Source organism: Astatotilapia calliptera, chromosome 20 (assembly GCF_900246225.1).
Source record: "Astatotilapia calliptera chromosome 20, fAstCal1.2, whole genome shotgun sequence".
NCBI lineage: Eukaryota > Metazoa > Chordata > Actinopteri > Cichliformes > Cichlidae > Astatotilapia > Astatotilapia calliptera.
The window spans coordinates 26,627,277-26,645,158 of NC_039321.1; the positions used below are offsets into that span (position 1 = coordinate 26,627,277).

Consider the following 17,882-nt stretch of genomic DNA (forward strand, 5'->3'; position numbering starts at 1 on the left):
CCAACGTCAAAAATCCCTATAACACACTCCTGAACTTTATGGAAAGCTTTTCCTATGGATTGAGAATGGCACTTCACTCAAGTTCATATGTGTGTGTGTGTGTGAAGGCAGATGAGCTAATATCTTTTGGCAATATTTTGTAACATCTGTTTTGATAGAGCAGGTGTAATTACACAGAGGTAATTAGGGAAAGAATTTTATTTATTTAAAAAAAAAAAAAAAAAAAAAAAAAAAAAGCACAGGTCCACATGAAACCACTGTTGTTCCACAATTACAGATCAAACGTGTTGCTTAGTACAAGGGAATAACAACTAGACAACCTCTGATTTTAAAAACTGATGACGTAGGCTGCGAAACAAAACAGTTAAGTTCAAATACATGTTCAAACAAACTGACTTTCAAGTGAATAAAAATAATGATAGCTTGTCCATTCCAGAGAAAATTAACTGGGATTTAAGAAAGCATCAAGATTTTAGCACATTTCATACTTTTTCAATGACTGAGTCAATTTAGAGTCAGGAAAAAAAAAAAAAAAAAAAAGTCAAGCACAAATATCTGCATACAACACTGAATGATTAAAATGAACACTACAAATCATTAGAAAGCCGTCCATTGATAGTTTTCTACAACTATTGCCAGACAAATGTAATAATTTATAACTTTGGTTCAAAGTAACTTTGCATAAACCAATAAGTAAACTTAATATTGCAACAAAGTCAAATTACTCACTTAATAATTCAATAATCACCTGAACAGAACAAAATCTTTCCAAATTTCATACGACTTTTGTTTTGCATCACATGCAAAAGAAACACAAACCTATTTAATTGCAGCTTGCGAGTCTAAAAATGCACAAGTTTTCTGAGAATCGGTTGATTAACATGCACACAAATAACAATCAAACATCCGTGCTCTCAATTTCAAACAATTTTTAAATCACGTAAAGTAGAACACGTCCGCCAATTCAGAAAAACAAGTGCAAAAATATTTCCAATCTGTAATAACGTACATGCTTGGCTATGAGTAATAACAAAAGTAACGTATAAATTAGTTCACAGCTGAGTTGGCAGGAAAACTTCCCTCTCTGCGGCTTGCTTGTGCAGACAGAGAGACAGCAAACATAATTTCTTCCATATACTGGAAATGTTTTATTTTTATTTTTAAACCACACTTGACCTTAGGAGCTGTCACACTTACAAACTTGCTTATGAACAGCTTTACAGTAAGAAAGAACCGAAACTGAATCGCTTTGGTGAGAACCCTTTTTGTAGTGAACTGCTGAGAAATGTTTATGAGATGGAAATGTTAGGAATTATTTTGACCCTAAATAGGCCGACAATAACGGAGCACCACTTTTTACTTTCCTCAGCTGACATGTAATGGCACCAGTACAAATACCAATAAAACAAAACCTAAACCACAAGAAAACATGTCGCTTAACATTTACCAGTTTCTGGCTGCTGTAGAGATCCAGCGATGTTCAGTTGAGGGAGGTAATGCACTCGGTCAGTGTAAGTAGGTAAGACGCGACTTTGTGCCCAAGCAGCGTCGACTGAACAGTACATGTTTATTGCACAATTTACAGCGCAGGTTTTAAAAAGCCATCAGTGCAATTTCATCTTTTTTTTTGTTTTTTGCCCCTTCTTATCATTTGCACCTGTCTTTGTGTAAGAGGAGCAGTGATCAAAAGGCAAAAACAAAACCCATTTCACGTTTGAGCACTAATGACTCACAAATATAAGATCTGATTTTACTGCACAGTTCTTCTGACATCTGCAATTTGCATCGGCAAACAGTAGGTAAAGCACCAGAGAGGTGATATTTTCTTGCACTACTGTATGTCCTCTCGTTGCGCAGGAACAACAGGTTAGTCAAGGGGCCAGAGGCACACTTGCTCTGTACGGGGCAGCAGCAGCAGCTCTGTCGACACTCATCTCCAGTTGTTGTACATGTAGAGGCAGCCGAAGAACAGGTTGGCAGTCAGGCTTGCAAACAGAAGCCCCGGCCATATGAGACGCTTCGCAAAATCTGGAGAGAAAAGGCAAACGTGAGCCATGAGCCCTATCATCAAACCACCTCATCTGGTTTTACATTTTGTGTCTGCGTCACAAAATACTTTTCCCCCTCCTTTAAATCAGAACAAATAGAGAAGAAGTTACAGAAACTACAATCAAGTTCATTGAATTGATTTTAATGAAGCAAAGACCCACAGGTAGCTGTGTGGTAGCAGTGTTCTTAATATTCTGTCCCTCATACATGGGATGCTGCATTAGTTCCCGTCACTTAAACTGAAATTGCTTTAAGAGGAAATCTGTTTGCAGTCACTGTAGAGATCTACAGAGATCAAAAGCAGCTTCAAATGATACACACAGACATTCTCATGTATCAGCCCAAGCAGACTGAAGTCTTTTAAAACCCAGTTAGCCAACAGGCATGATACAAATATTAAATTTTCTGACATAGATACATCCATCTCCCTGCAGGGTTGAAATCAAACTGCTTACCTTTTGGAGAACGCCTGCCCTCTGGACACTGAGTTGTAGTACCGACCAGGCAAGCAGAAGAACCTGAGGAGTTGCTTCGCTTCTCTTCCTCTTCAATCACACTATCGTCTCTTAACAAGGAGCTCAAATCTGCAAGGCCAATCAGGTAAAATCATTAAACCACAAACCAAACCATCTAAACATGTTCACAAGTCGATTTGTTTCATTGTGTGGTGGATTTGCCCCCCCCCCAAAAAAGTTTATATTGCCACCTGGTGGTAGTTTCAGGAATAACAGACAAACAAAATAAGAAATATTGCCAGAAGTCTTCCTATAACAGTCAGCCTTATGTATACTTGCCATTTTGACTTTGAAAGGGTGACACATCGGGTGAAAAGCAGCCGCTGTAAACCGAAGGGGTCGGCTCAGACAGGAGATGTGATGGAGACGCAGGTGGGAACATGAGCGTGGGTTCTGGCTCTGCTGAGAAAAGCCGGAGTCTCTGGCCACCAATGTTGAGACGAGCAGGGCTGATGAGGGGACGCCGTTGTCTGGCAGAACCTGAACTGGATGTAACAGAACCAGCTACCGAAGGAGCTGGGGAGGGACCCGGGGATGATGGGCGGCTCCCAGACTTGAGCGAAAAGTAGTCTGTGCCAAAAAAGAGAGCGGTGAAAAATGTTTTCACTAAGCAACGTCTTAGTGAAAAAAGCACCGAGCTGTTGCTTACAATGAAAAACTGAACAGAGGTCACAGAATCGCCAGGACTTTCAATACCTGAAGATTGTGAATCTTTGTACTGTGAGGCTGGTCTGCTTCCACTAAACAGGTAACCAGAATCTGAAAATTAAAAAAATAAATAAATGAATAAAACTTTTCACCACAAACTGATGTTTTCACTTAAATCTGCATCAGCATTTCTCATAAACCTAAAACTACACAACTTCATGCTGAGACTCAGGTTTTAGTTTATCACATTCAAAGAAAAATTGATAGTCTTCACACTAAAAATCCACAATATTAGTAAATAATTAGTGACAAATCTGTCAGATTAAGCAGCTGCAAATGGGCCGCCTACTGTAGGACCACGACTGCTCCTAAAACATACGCTTTACACTGCAAACACACATTTTTTAATTTTTGCATTTGAAATAAAATAGAGAAATTTAAGCACAGATGTGCCAGAGATTTCTGAAAAATCCTGTCTCCATTGCATAGTGTCTAAAAAAATAATGTATATTTATGCAAACACTGCAGCATAAATGACCTCTTAGTAAGAAATGCAAATACTGTAGATACGTTTGTGTAAACAGAGGCAATATTTCAGCTGATATTCCATAAAAACTGAGCTACGTAATTAGAAACCTCATGAGCATGCAAAGTGCTACAGTGTAACTGACTGTAAAAACAAACAATTCCAAATACTAAACCCAACCTACACCTGAAGCTACTTGATTAATTTGCACAGATGTGTCGGTTCCCTTTGCTGAAATGTTATTTTTTGAGCCGTTAGACCACAGATAAACGTCAACAAGCCATTAGAAGGATTACACAGAAATATCTGTCAGCACGAGCACAAACTGAAAGGGAAAACATCCCGCGCTACCTGTCCTGGTGAGGGAGGGCATGGTGCCGAGGCACAGGGCTCTGTTGAGACGCCCGGGCAGAGAGGAGGGGGAAGCCTTCCGCTCGTGACGACCGTGGTGGCGGTTGATGAGCTGGGAGAGGTTAGGGGGCGGAGTGGGGATGAAAGTGTCCGCCACATCGGTGGAGCTCAAAGGAGGGACTGTGGAGCTGCCTGCAAGGTATCTGCAACACAAGAGCAACAGAATGGTCTACTACCTGAAATTAAAGTTGTAACACAGCAGCAAAAACATACAAATACTTACATACAGAAAGTCTAACATAATACTTCTGAGGAGAGGAAATTGGGTACTGATAGAGCAAATAGTGTAAACACAATTAAGAATTTTACCTGCTTACCACAATTAAACATATGCTGATTTAAAGACCAAGTGCGAGAAGAAAACTGGGGACACACTTAGAAATGAGTTCTGACAACCCCTTAATGTCAGCACTAATGGAGGCAGGCTACGACAAGGCTGTCGCTGAAACGCTGCAGCAGCTGTGTGACAGCACGCAGCAGCTGACGGGGAGAGACGAGAGAAACGCTTCACACACTCATGGGTCCACACAGAGCAGCGACATAAAGCTTCTTTGTATAATCAGGTCACTTCTGATTATTTCCACTGCCTCCAAAGTTGAGTAATAAAGTTTTACAGACTGGAAAGAGACATGCAGAAGGAGACAGGATGCTGGTGGAAAAACAAGCAGAAGACAATTCCTTTTATCAGTCGTTTATTATATTCCATGTACAGCAAGCATTACCACAAAGCCTCTGAAATGGAGCACATCATTAAAAGCAAGATACCCAAATGAACCATTTAAGCACCCAAAACGCAAAGTGTTTCATCGAGCATGTTGCAGGAAACCTTTGAGCAGGGATGGAGCTCCTTTCTGAGGCTGTTACAGGATATATAAACACATCGTCGGTGATCAAACTGTGATAAACTGTAAAAAAGTATCAAGATTTCGCATAACAACGGGTCCTTTTTTAAAAAAGTACCAAGTGTTTCTCCAACAGACGCTACTAAAATATTTAGATAAACATACTTGGGATAAATAGTAACAGTAGTATAATAATGAAGTACAATAATTTGTCACATATAGTAGCTTAATTCTACAGTTAACACTTTGAACATAGTGCTTCTAGAGCTAGACACTTGACACAAAGAGGTCTACAGTCATACAGCTCATCAGGTAGAAACAGGAGTTCTCTAAAAAAAAATAACACGCAGAAATAGAAACACTCAAACCAGACATTATGCAAATATCATTTAAAAAACATGCAAACCAAACGGTAAAAATACTTTCTTTCTTACCCTTAGTACACACAATGGTCCAAATACAGGGTGTAGCAAGACGAATCATTCAGTTTCAAAAGGATTTATTTATTTATCGTTTTAAATATTGGACATAAAAGCTTGTGGTAAATTTTAAACTACATGGCTGAATATAAAATTTTTTACATACAATGTTGTCCTTAATTTGGCCCCCCTCTGGACGCATGGCACATGTCCAAACGATAGTCAAACTCCCATATTTGTATGAGCATGTCTGGGGCCACTGCAGCTGCTGGTGCTGCCAGCGACCGCATTAAAACCGACAAGCCCCGTCTTTTTAACGGTATGCGTTTCGGCCGCAGGATTAAAGCACTTTGAATTCGTGATGGTTCTTTTTGATACACCCTGTACGTCACACAACTAACCAATACAGCTTGTTTTGTTCTGTGATGAACGTTACTTTTGAGTTTAAGATGCAGTTTGTCACATGCGGCAGTTCAAAAAACAAAACAAAAAAAGCCTTCAAGTCGTTAGCAATTAACGTCACAGTATAAACAGCCAGTATGACTTTTTTTTCCTTCTTTTTAAAAACTGCGGCACTATACAGCATTGCATTGTGCTTTTTTGATGTATATCAGGTGTGAAAAGTCACACAAGTTCATAACTTGATCAATCATCTACCATCTTAGACTCAAAGCATGTGAAGTCTACTACACCACAGGCGCTGGTTTGACAACATAAATCTCTCAACAGAACAGCGCAACACAGTTTAAACCCACAGTTACAACACTACAAAACTGATGAGCAATCACAATCTAAGCACCTTGTCTCCCATTATTTTGTAACACCTTCTCACATCAGAGTAAAATAAATACCCCCTACATCCAACACAAGTAAAACATAACTATGAAACTCAAACAAGTTAGATGAAATGTTAGCACGTGCACTTAAAACGGTCATTAGTGTTTATCACATATCAACTTGTTAAAATACTGGCAAAGGTAGCATTAGTTATAATGGAAGCTAATACGGTTGTGAGTGATGTAAGGTCGTCATTTTAGCTGTAAATCGCCTCATTTAGAGCTTGTGCAGGACAATTTAAGATTGATCCTGAGAAAAGACTCCAAGATGTTGCTGAGTGGAGCACCGATTAAAAATGAAAGAGGGGGGGGGGCACCAGGAACTGATGCTTACACAAGATACCTCAAATGCTGAAACAAGCCAAGTACCTGTCAGGTAGTCACCTACAGGCTATTTTGAACTTGAGTTTTGAGCCCACAGCTAAAAGCATCAAAATATGACACAAAGAAGTACACATAAATACTCTCCAAAACCATTGAACACTTTGCATATGCAGCTCTTTATCATGCTGCACCATCAGAGGCCTCTGATGGGCTCTGATCATTCCTCGATGTCACAATGAGCCCAAACATACAGCCGGATACACACACACACACAAACCTGTTCAACGGTCTGGGTATTTCAGAAACTGCTAATATACTGGGATATTCCAATATAACCATTACAGAGAATGGTGTGAAAAAGAGAAAATGCCCAGTGAGTGCCAGGTCTCTGGGTGAAAAAGCTTTGTTGAACCCCAGAAATCAGAGATCAATGACCATAATTCTTCAAGCTGATAGGAAGGGAGCAGCGACCAAAACAACAATTTGTTAAAACCAAGGTATGTAGAAGAGCATCTCTAAATGCAAAACCCACTGAACCTTGAAGCAGATGGGCTACAGCATCTCTGATCTCCAACAGCTAAGAAACGTAAACTGAGGCTACGATTCGCATGGGCTCACTTTTTTGGTACCTACTTGACCAGTATTCCAAGCGACCAGGGTTCTGAGGCGATCTGAAAATGTGATTTAAACAGACTGCATACCACTGATCAGCTAGTCAGTGGTGTCACATGATGAGTCAGGAGAGAATCTCCTTCACGGAATTGAAAACCGCCATTTTTGTAACCTGGAAACAAGGGAAACGACAGAGAAACAACACCACGGTCCCAGAGCCTGACAAAAATCCACAGGCCGAGCAGCAGGTATCACATCGCCTCGACGTCCACCTTTGTTATGTCGCAAATAAATGATGTCAATGGATGTTCCACCGCGTTGCTATAACGACCTCAACCATATTAGCTGGTACTCTTTAGTAATGAAGAACGAGTCGTGCCAAGTCGAGTAGGAAGTAATGGAAAAAGGCCTAATACTAAATGTATTCATGATCTGCATGTTTGATTTGGCCAAGATTTTATGCTGGATGTCAATCCCTTTATGGCCAGTGTCGCCATCTTAACAGACCACGTCAAAAAGTTCAAATAATCTCAAACTTGTTTCTTGAACATGACGGCGAGTTCACTGCACTCAAATGACTTCCATAGTCACCAGAGCTCAATCCAATAGAGTACCTTTGGGATGAGGTGAAACGGGAGATTGTGTGAGGTTATCATATCAATATGGACCAAAATCTCTGAGGAAAGTTTCCAGCACCTCTTAAATCTGTTTTGAAGAATTAACATGGATCTGAAGGCAAAAGGGGGTCCAACTGGTACTAGCAATCAGTAAGTAACGAAGCGACCAGTAAGAGTATCGAAAACTCAAGACAACGCAAGGAGCCCTGCTGATGAATGAATAACCACCGGAGAGAACCGATTTTAATACTGGACTCAGTGTTAAGTGAGACAAGTAACAAAGGCAATCTACAGAAGAACTGATAAGTTCTCAAAGAAGCTTTAAGAAACAAACAACCGATCTGCCAAGTACACTGAGAAACTTCATGCTACTGTCTCAAGGTGAACTAATGCCACTGCAAGGCCAAATATTGGCCAATTCTGCATGATACAGTTCAAAGAAAATGTGTATTTGCAAAAATTGCTTAAAGTCAAGATCATGGAACTTTAGACGAATACTGAATGTTCTAAAAGTAAATCAAAAGTGTACAAGGTCGCAACAATAATGGAGACAGGAGAAAAACTGCAGAATTTGGGAATAACAAACTCGGGCAGCTAAATACTTAAACCATTGTAAAATAAATAAATGAATAAATAAACAAACTACAATAGTAAATGTCGATTAAAATTCGCAGATTTTGCAGGCATGCAAATTTTCTGTCAGCTAACATCACTACACATCATGCTCCACGTCACCTCCTGGTGCTGCCAAAGACATGAGGTAAAAACACCAGAACAGGCTGCATTAGAAAATATCCAACGCCAATAAAAATTGTAGGTGATGTGAAGCGATACAGAAAGAGTGTGATTACGCAAATACCACATCCTATGTGTGGTATAAAGTGTTTACACAAATTAGTATTTCATGCAGTGAGTTGTAGTTAGAAACCTCACAGCTTTAACAGTGTTAAACGAGTACATTCTAAACAATCTAGTAAAGTGTAAAGCAGTTAATAGTAGCTAAAACCAAAAATGTTAATAACCCAATATACTGGTTGCAAAAATGAGCTTATTTAAACATCATTTTTTTCACATATATGGTGCAGTAATAATGATGCTAAATACATAATCAGTCATTTGAATAGAGAACACCAATAGGTTGAAATGTCAGAAGGTCCTGTAAAGTTTACTTGTTAACCTTCTTAGGACTTTATAACTGATAATAATTAGAGTAAGCTTATAAATAATACCTTTATGATATTATGATTACTGAAATGTTTCCTCATTGCTTCTCTCAGTGAATAGATAAAAAACAATGACAATAACAATTATTCAAAGCAGAAGGACAAAGCACTACCATGAGGTAACAATATTATCTGATGCAAAATTGTTTTAACTGCCAAAAATTGATGCATCAAGCACCTGCTCAGCACGTGGCTGTGTGGCTGAAGGTGGGATTTGGTAAGGAGAAGGGACTAGCTTCAGGTCGTGTGCCATATCTGGAGATTATCATTCACATGTCAGAACATCACAGTCATTCTCACACAGAGCTGGAAGATTGAAGGTTTAAAAACAGACAGTGACAGAAATGAAAAGAAATGACAACATTAAAAATACACCAATAACACTTGTTAGATTGATGCTTTTTGATCCGATGCTTATGAATGCGAAGCATTCATGGAAAGACGGCATGTTTTTGTATAATCCACGGTTTCAAATACAATGTGAACATTACTGCTCAGGTTCTGACCTTCGGTATCTGGCTCTCCGTGCGCCCAGCGGTTTACGAGTTGCCACGGCAGCAGCAAAGCTGACGAGGCAACAGAGGGAGACGCCAACAAGCTTCGTTGTGTACATCCAGCTCAAGGCATCAGTCATGTAGCTCTCGGCCATGTAGAGGCACAGGATGAAGAACCACAGGACAGAGGCTACAGCATCAATTCTCCTCAACCTGAAATGCAGCAAGATTAGTTTTTTTGTTTTAATTAAACTGGGAAATATGAACAGTCCATCCAAAGGCAAATAAAATGGTGGCTGCTTACCTTGCAGGTCCAGCTAAGAAGATACCAGTGAGACAAGTTAAGAGGCCAACAGAGACTACAGCCAGCTGGTTGTCCTTCCCATGCTGCCACGCAAGCTCGGCATTTTCTATGGCCTTGTCTGGGATCAGCTCCAGGAGACTCTGCCACACAGGCGACACTCTGCTGCTGTTATCAGTGTGGGTAGACTCATTGTGGACTTGAGGCTTTGGAGGAACAACCCCACCACTTAATGTCTGCGAGCCATCAGGTGACGAAGGCTGGTCTGGCAATTCACAGAAAATTGTGGCAGCAAGGAAAGCACATATTAGGAAGGCAAGGGCCCGCAAGAGTACGACTCCCATGGGAGAGGACAGGGACTGGGCACTCTGCAGGAGGACAAAAACAAACCAAACAAAGAAAACAAAAAAAAAAAAAAAAAACAGGCTCTTATTGTGACATTTTCACAGCATACTGAAATTAATAGCATACAATGTCAACATAGTGTTAATAAAGTCTACAACAGGGGTCTGAATGCCAATTAAACGAACTGAAAGCACTGTTAGTTATAGTTCAGTGCTTTACCAAGAAACGGGTAACAGGACTGCACCACATTAATGAATCACTAGTGTGAATAAGAAAGTCAAAGTTTAATGCACTCCATTAAAGCCACAGCAGTGGTTAAATATCGTTCACTCGTATCCTCACACAACCTGAAATTAGACATGACGCCTAACGTCACAGATCACACTGGAGCAGAAGCGGTAACAATTGATTAATCACTTTAAACGCTGAAAAGCAGGACTTGACTGTGTCAAAGCGCTAATCCTTATCAGCAGACCCATGAAAACAAGAAACCTGTTGATCGCTTCACTGTTTGAACACTTGCCTATTTTGTTTGAGTAGGTCAAAGAGGATCCGAATGCACACTAAATAGCTACTGATAAGGCATTATGTCATTAGGTGTAACAACAAAGAGCAAAAGGATGAAAGTTTCCCTCTTACATTTCAAGATGAACAAATTATGTTAAACATGAAAAAGCAACAAGATGGTATCACAGAAAAAAAGTTAAAATTAAGGCAGTTTCCTGCTCGTCTCAGCTAAAATAATCATGTTATTTAGTATCTGGCTAAAGGTCAAACACCCTGCATGCTACAGCATTTGGTCATTTAGTGTCTTTTATGTGTGATTTTTTTTTATTAAATAATTCACAATATTGCCTGATTGGGTGAGATTGGGTTGCACTGACCTTTACAAAGCCCATGTCTGACTCCCGGGTGCGCCGCAGCTGATTATTAAGAAGCACCGTACGAAGCTGGCGGTTCTGATATTTAATGTAGTACTCCACTGCTGTCTGACATGGCCTGCATAACTTATAAGTCTGCTCCAGGTGATGCTTGTAGGCTTCAATTTCCTCATCGTAGTTCTCCTACGGGAGAAAGAAACGGCATTTGGTGTTATTCTTCAGAACAGCATGTTGGGCAATACTATGATGTGACAGAAACAAAGTGCATACATCATCCCTCGGGATATATGAGGCCAACTGTTTGATCTTTGCAGACTGGTTGTTATTACACTTCCGGCAAAGCAGCATCTGACAGTTGACCCACTGCAGAGTCTTAGGTGTCTCCGATGAAGGAAGGCTTCCAGATATGCCATGATTTAGATGCTCCATGTACTGAGCAGGAATGGGCTTGTTGTAGTCCCCATTCTGAAAACACAGACAGTTTTAAAAAAATGTATATGCGTTAGAGAAAAAGAATTACCACACTTAAGAAACAAGTTACATAGTGTATAACACTTACCTCCTGGAAGCCATTGTACTGGTCACAATTGGGGCAATCCCAGCAGTTCCTGTTCCCATAGGGCACAACTGTGTTCTGATTACAGAACCAGCAGTTAACACTTGCATGGGTGGGCTTCTTTCTGTAAGCAACAAGGTAAATCCAGCGTGTTTATTCAGTGGCAACCGCTGCTGTTCAGTTATGCAAAAATACTTAACCTAGCCTGAGACATCTGAATATGCCCATTGTATTGATGTCACGTGACATAAATACTAACTGTAAACATCAAACGGGGTTAGCTAAAGTTGGACTCACAAAACTGCAAAGCATCAAGTTAGTTAGCGGCACAGCTGCTCTTAAAGTGAGCGCCCGGGCTAGCGTAAATACACAGATCTCTCCAGAGGAGCAATAGGAGCAGGACAGGAAGCACTATTTCTTTAATGTCACAATTAAAAAAATCAACTGGTGTGTTTCTTTTATTCCACACACATTAACTTGTGCTAGCGTGAATGTAGCGTTAGCTACAAACACACCGCCGCGGTGCCAGAAGTCGGAGAAGTTACCTGGTGGCAATTTTATATATGAGCGCTCCGCCGGCGACAAACGCCGTAGCTCCGACTCCGCTGTACATTAATTCGGGGTATTCCAGCAGAAGCTTGCTAAGCGTCTCCATCTTTTTTCGCAAAAACATTAAACGTAGTGTTTTAAGATTGCAAAACACGGCGCGAGCGCGCACGCGGCAAACGATTCCTTTTGTTCACGCCCCTGTAACGGAAACGGAAAGTACGTCAATACCTGGACGCATTCCAATAGGGTTCATTAAATCCTTGCTGTCCACTCTAACGCTTACGATGCTGCTTTTCATTTGCGCCCAATAACACATTTTGGTGGCGGTGTTTATTAAAGTAAAACAAATTAAAAATGAAAGAAACTAAGCATGTTTTTCCTCGACGGTAAGTAAATAGCTGTGCAGAGGATACATGCTATGATCTTGTTGGAATGCGGGACAGGGTATTAACCCAGATTAAAAAGCGTGTTCGGGACAAAAAACTTTATTAACTGTTATTGTTATTGGCTTCCGAACTTTTCTTAGAAATATCAGGTTTTCCTATATTTCCTCAGTATCAAAGTACTTCCGCTTGAAAAAGTTTCCATCACTTTACACAAGTAAAAACCTTCAATACTTAGAAACAGTTTAAACAAAGCATACAGGTCTGTGAAATATTACAGCTAATATCCATTTTAAAACCTGCATTTTCAGGTAGCCTCGCTTAAAATGTATCAAGTCTTCTACAATAATCATCATCATCATCATTAATAAATGAATAATAATGATAACAAATTGGAGAGGGTGAAGTTTCTGATGCAAAAATAACTTTATTTGAACAAACGTGATGTATTTTACATCAAACAAACATTCACAATCGAATGAGAAAACGGGTCAGTGCTTGAATGTCATTCATCTTTTATAGCAGCTCACACATTTGGATAAATCCGGAGAAAACAAATAAATAACGTTACAGCAAACGTACAGGCCTATTCAAAATTATATACCAATATAAAAAAACAGAGAAAAAGAACAAAAGTTTGCTTATTTGTAAGCCTATAACCCGCAGTAAAAAAAAAAATTACAAAATAAAAATGCAAACCTCAAACCTCAGACCCTTAGATCAGCTGTCTTCCTGCCGTTCACACTTGATGGGGGCAAGTTTGAAATAAAATGACATGGTATATGGTAGACCTGCCGTCTGTAATTCTTACAAAAACCCAAACTTTATAAAAACTGTACAAAATCTATACAAACAAAATCATCAACAGCATTATTTATAACAGACATATGAAACTGCCAAACTAAACCAAGTACCTGACAAACCAGTGACAGCCGAACTGAAATGGTGAGAGGCGAACTCAGATGTGAACTTGCCATCAAAGCACAAAATAACTCAAAAGTCCTACTGGTCCATTAAATAAGCCAGGGCTGGGTCCGCTGGCCTGCCGTAGGAGGTGAACTGCTGGTAGCTGCAAGCCACGGAAACGGTGCCTCCATCCGGGCTCATCGGTTGGGTCACCCCGCCGTAAGGATACCCGTTGTGGGGGACCAGCACGGGCGGGTGGCGGCGGTAAGCGCCGTAGTGAGGATGGTGAAAGTGGGGAGGAGGGGTGCAGTAGGAGGTCATGGAGGTGCCCGGGGACACGCTGCGGCTGTGTCCCGTGCTGACCGTAGCTGACGCATATCCCGTCGGTGGGGTCGAGCCGGGCTGGCACATGCTCCAGGAGCTGCTCACGTAAGGCTGCAGGTAGAGCGACTCAGAGTACTCCACGGGATTCCCGCCCAGGTAAGGCACACTCGGGGGTCTGTAGGGTCTCCGCACCCTCCTCCGCCGTCGGTAGTTTCCCTTCTCAAACATGTCCTGAAATGCGGGGTCCAGCATCCAGTAGTTGCCCTTTCTGTCCCCTCCGCTGTCCCTGGGCACCTTGACGAAGCACTCGTTGAGAGACAAATTGTGTCTTATGCTGTTTTGCCAACCTTTCTTGTTCCTCTCGTAGTAGGGGAACTTGGACACTATATACTGATAGATCCCGCTCAGAGTCTGTCTCTTGTTCTCGCTGTCCTTGATGGCCATGGCGATGAGAGCCACGTATGAATACGGCGGCTTCTCCAGCTGTCCGGTCTCCTGCGCACCTTTAGGCTCACAAGGGGGCGAGTTTGAGCCGATGTCCAGAATCTGCGCACCTTGGGGGGACTTCTCTGCATCCATGACTCAGGTAAGCTATCGGTTTGTTTGTGGGTCCGGCTGCGACTGCTATCTGCCCGGTAAGCAAGGCAGCTCTATGATTGTGTCTGCAGGTGCACACGGACACATACACACACTCCTCCCACAGGTACCGCGCAGCTGTTGTTGCCAGCTTTGATCTCACCGGGTTTCTCACACTGTTTATGCCATTGTGTGTGAAACCGTGGAGGCTGTTTAGGTTGAAGCAGGGGTCAAGAGGCTGTGTTTTAACTTCAGTCAAAAATATTCCCCCTTTTGAAGCAGGGCGATCAAAGACTTATTTAGGTGTACTGAGTTTACGTGAGTGACAAGTAATGTTCTAACACACAGCAATCCTAAAATCTTATCTACATTTGATCTCCACGACCTTAGGAAAGGCAACAGGTGGGAAAACATATGTAATATTAAACTGTAGATTTGATCTTCCCTAAACTAACAACTCAAGAAAGCTGTTTATATATGACATTTTGCTAAAAGCAATGCTCTTCACATAGTTTTACTATTTTATTTGAACTTGTCGAAGACGTTAAAGCATGCTGCACAATAATGACAAAATGTACTATTAAAATAAGTCTTAACAGCAGCACAAACGTGCACACATTTGCATTGATCTGTGATCTGTTACAGTCAGCTGCCTTTTTACAGTTTTACACATTGTTTCAGCTCTGAGACACGTGGTGGTTGGGGCTTTCCAGCTCCTAATGTTGCTACAAGCACAGAGGTACTAGCAGCACAGGTATCAGAGCTCAGCATACCACCCACATACAGTGAGGCATGAACAGCAGGCCTGTCTGTCCGCTGAGGACAGTAGATAATGATCACCTACTCTCACCAGACAGTCTGTCTCCCCTGAACTGATAGGGAAACACTGATCTCAATAGGAGAGCAACCAGTGGAAAGAAAACTAGTATGTGTTTGCAGAGGATTTGAGGGTATTTCAGTTGGCTTCTGTTGTTACTGTAAATCTATTAATATTTAATGAATGGTGCTTTCACCATTATATTTGTTTAATAAAGTTAAGTACACTCATATAATATTTTGATTATTTATACTGTCTAAAATGTGCTTTTAACTCTCATAGTGCATATAAACACAACACATCTGAAGTTTTCTATTAAAAGTTATGAAAATATGTATTACACTGAGCAAGTCTGCAGGTCAGGGCACCATATACTGTAAACGACATTTTGCACCAGATAGTTTGCATGTATGTGATCGAATATGAGTGCAATCGATTGTTTTCTGTGCAATGGTCCACACTTATTTTTTAATAGTTTACTTGGAAAATGTTAAAAAGGTGCAGTGATTTATTTAATCATGTGAAAACATACATGGAAATACAGTTTCAAAGGGGGAAAAACAGAGTTTGTATATATTTCTAAAAAGCATTCAACAAAGTCTGAACTCTCTTAGGAAAGATTTCTTGTAATTTCTTGATGTACTCTAAATAAGTAGTTCTCCAAGTTTCTTAAGGGATATTTCATTAGTTCTCTTCTTTGTTCTGTTCTCTGTTGGGATGATTCCACATTGCTTTAATAATTTTGAGGTTTGATAGACTTCTGTTGTGTTTTTGAACCAGGTTTGCTTTAACTGCAGTGGCAATGACTTTGGGGTAATTTCGGGGCTGAAATATGAGGTCGATATCGATCAGAGGCTTTTGAGATAGTACTGCATGGTGCATCAAAATCTGACTTTTCTTCATTTATATTTTCATCAGTTTTGACACGACTCCAAAACCACTGACAGAGCCTCCACCCTGTTTTAAAGACGCCTTTAGACACTTGCTGTTGTGTTTCTCTCCTGACCTCCTCAGTACACGTTGATGATAATTTGAGCCAGAAGTTTTAAATTTAGATTAATCACAAGACATGTTGCTACTGATTTTTAGTCCAGTTCTTGTGTAATTTGGCATACCAAAGCCTTTTGCCTTCTTGACAGCCACCCTTCCACTGAGACTATTTCTGATGAGTTTTTAGTGAACAGTAGAGGGATTAAATGAAGGGTCAGATGTAGGTCATGTATCAGGTCTTTGCTAGACCTATTTTTAGCTGTTAAGGACATGACTTTCAGATACTGTTAATCTGCTGTAGATAGTTTTTTTAGGCCTGCCACTGGAAAACTATTGCTTAAAGAATGACAACAGTCTGGATCCCCAGAAGCAAAATAGTAAAACTACTACCATTGATAATAATAATAATAATAATAATAATAATAATAATAATAATAATAATAATAATAATAATAATAATAATAATAATAATAATAATAATAATAATATGTGTGAGTTCTTGAGTAATGATCATGTGTTTTGTGTGGTCATAATGAATTTGAGGTTTAACCACTGATTCTAACTTGCCAGCCAAACACATGAACTTCTTGCAATTCAGGAAAAATGAGCTTAGAATATTCTACACCATTATCAGTTTTTCTCACACCTGGAAGTAATGTTTTTCAGATGCATTCTCAGTGTTGGAAATACTCCTTGTAGTTTAGGCAAGGTAGCTGCATGGATATATTGCGGAGGAGATAACAGGCATGACTCACAAGCAGTGAATAAACCAGAATGTTAGCTGCTCGCTACTCAGTTTGACCATAGCTTTAATCTGACATCATACAGACTTTCATTATTGCATATGCGGTCTTCAGAAATGTGTAGAAAAATTCAAAATTCAGGGCTCTGTGAAAGTAGCTTAATCATATATTTTTTGACAAAATTAAAGAAATCCCCTCAAGGCAATTTTGAGGTGTCGACAGAATGGAGTAATGGAAAACTAATAATTATTGTGCCCTGGGCAGAGATGTAAAAACGTCAAAGGGAAATTAGATTGCCTACTGTGCATTTTCTCAGAGAAAAAGATAGATTTACTTCCTGATGTTACATGAGTGAAGACAGGCGCCAGGCTAAACACAATCTGTGTACCTGAAACTATCTGAGATTAAAGAAGAATGCAACAAAACTGCCAAAAACAAAGATCATGAACACTACTCTCAGTTCTGACCCAGAACAATAACAGAGGCAAAAATGGTTTAAGGCTGCACCAGAGAACTGCAACCATGTTTGCAAGTGTTAAACAGCCTTCAGATTTAAAGTAATATGCTGAAGTTGACTTTAAAATGAGATTGTTGCAGTCTGTTCCAACCATACTTCTTCATTTAAAGTGTTGGTGTTTCACAATAGATTATGATTCCTGTGCAGAGTACTTTCACTTTTTCACAATTCAGCTCTCTTGAAGATACAAATAGATATTAAGAGTTTATTGGGGTATTAGATAACGTCTTCCTGTAAGCCAATTCAGCAACTTTTACTATGATGACTTTCTAATAAACAATAAATACATGCATCAGTCAACAAAGTAGTAACAGCTATAAAAAAATTTTAAATAAATAATACCATCATTAATGTACCATTCACGTATGGGTGCAGAAGCATTACTTTAGGATGGAAAGCAACTAAGCAGATTTAATGAAGTCCAAAAGAAATTTTTTTATTATTATGTTTTCCTACGGTCTATTTCATTCTCATGAGC

At 40.1% G+C, this 17,882-nt stretch overlaps 2 protein-coding genes across 2 annotated transcripts; both read right to left on the reverse strand.

Annotated features, from left to right (window-relative positions):
* Positions 1–1,124: 1,124 nt before the first annotated feature.
* Positions 1,125–12,347, reverse strand: tmem201 (transmembrane protein 201). The gene is made up of 11 exons (XM_026153129.1): positions 12,145–12,347; positions 11,603–11,723; positions 11,314–11,508; positions 11,047–11,226; positions 9,821–10,185; positions 9,529–9,729; positions 4,090–4,292; positions 3,261–3,323; positions 2,844–3,134; positions 2,505–2,633; positions 1,125–2,028 (listed from the first exon to the last, which is right to left on the reverse strand). Exons 1-11 carry the CDS (start codon positions 12,270–12,272, stop codon positions 1,931–1,933), a joined length of 1,974 nt encoding a protein of 657 aa, XP_026008914.1. The 5' UTR covers positions 12,273–12,347; the 3' UTR covers positions 1,125–1,930.
* Positions 12,348–13,012: 665 nt separating this feature from the next.
* On the reverse strand, positions 13,013–14,443 carry foxl2l (forkhead box L2-like). Its single transcript, XM_026153130.1, has one exon. The coding sequence runs from the start codon at positions 14,338–14,340 to the stop codon at positions 13,534–13,536; it is 807 nt and encodes a 268-aa protein (XP_026008915.1). The 5' UTR covers positions 14,341–14,443; the 3' UTR covers positions 13,013–13,533.
* Positions 14,444–17,882: the final 3,439 nt, after the last annotated feature.

Excerpts from the sequence above, each read along its gene's own strand:
- tmem201 (XM_026153129.1), bottom strand. The coding sequence starts at position 12,272 with ATGTTTTTGCGAAAAAAGATGGAGACGCTTAGCAAGCTTCTGCTGGAA. Across the intron at positions 10,186-11,046 it reads CAGACATGGGCTTTGTAAAG|AGTGCCCAGTCCCTGTCCTC; the intron begins GTCAGTGCAACC and ends GTCCTCCTGCAG. Across the intron at positions 4,293-9,528 it reads CGGAGAGCCAGATACCGAAG|ATACCTTGCAGGCAGCTCCA; the intron begins GTCAGAACCTGA and ends CTTGTGTTGCAG.
- foxl2l (XM_026153130.1), bottom strand. The coding sequence starts at position 14,340 with ATGGATGCAGAGAAGTCCCCCCAAGGTGCGCAGATTCTGGACATCGGC.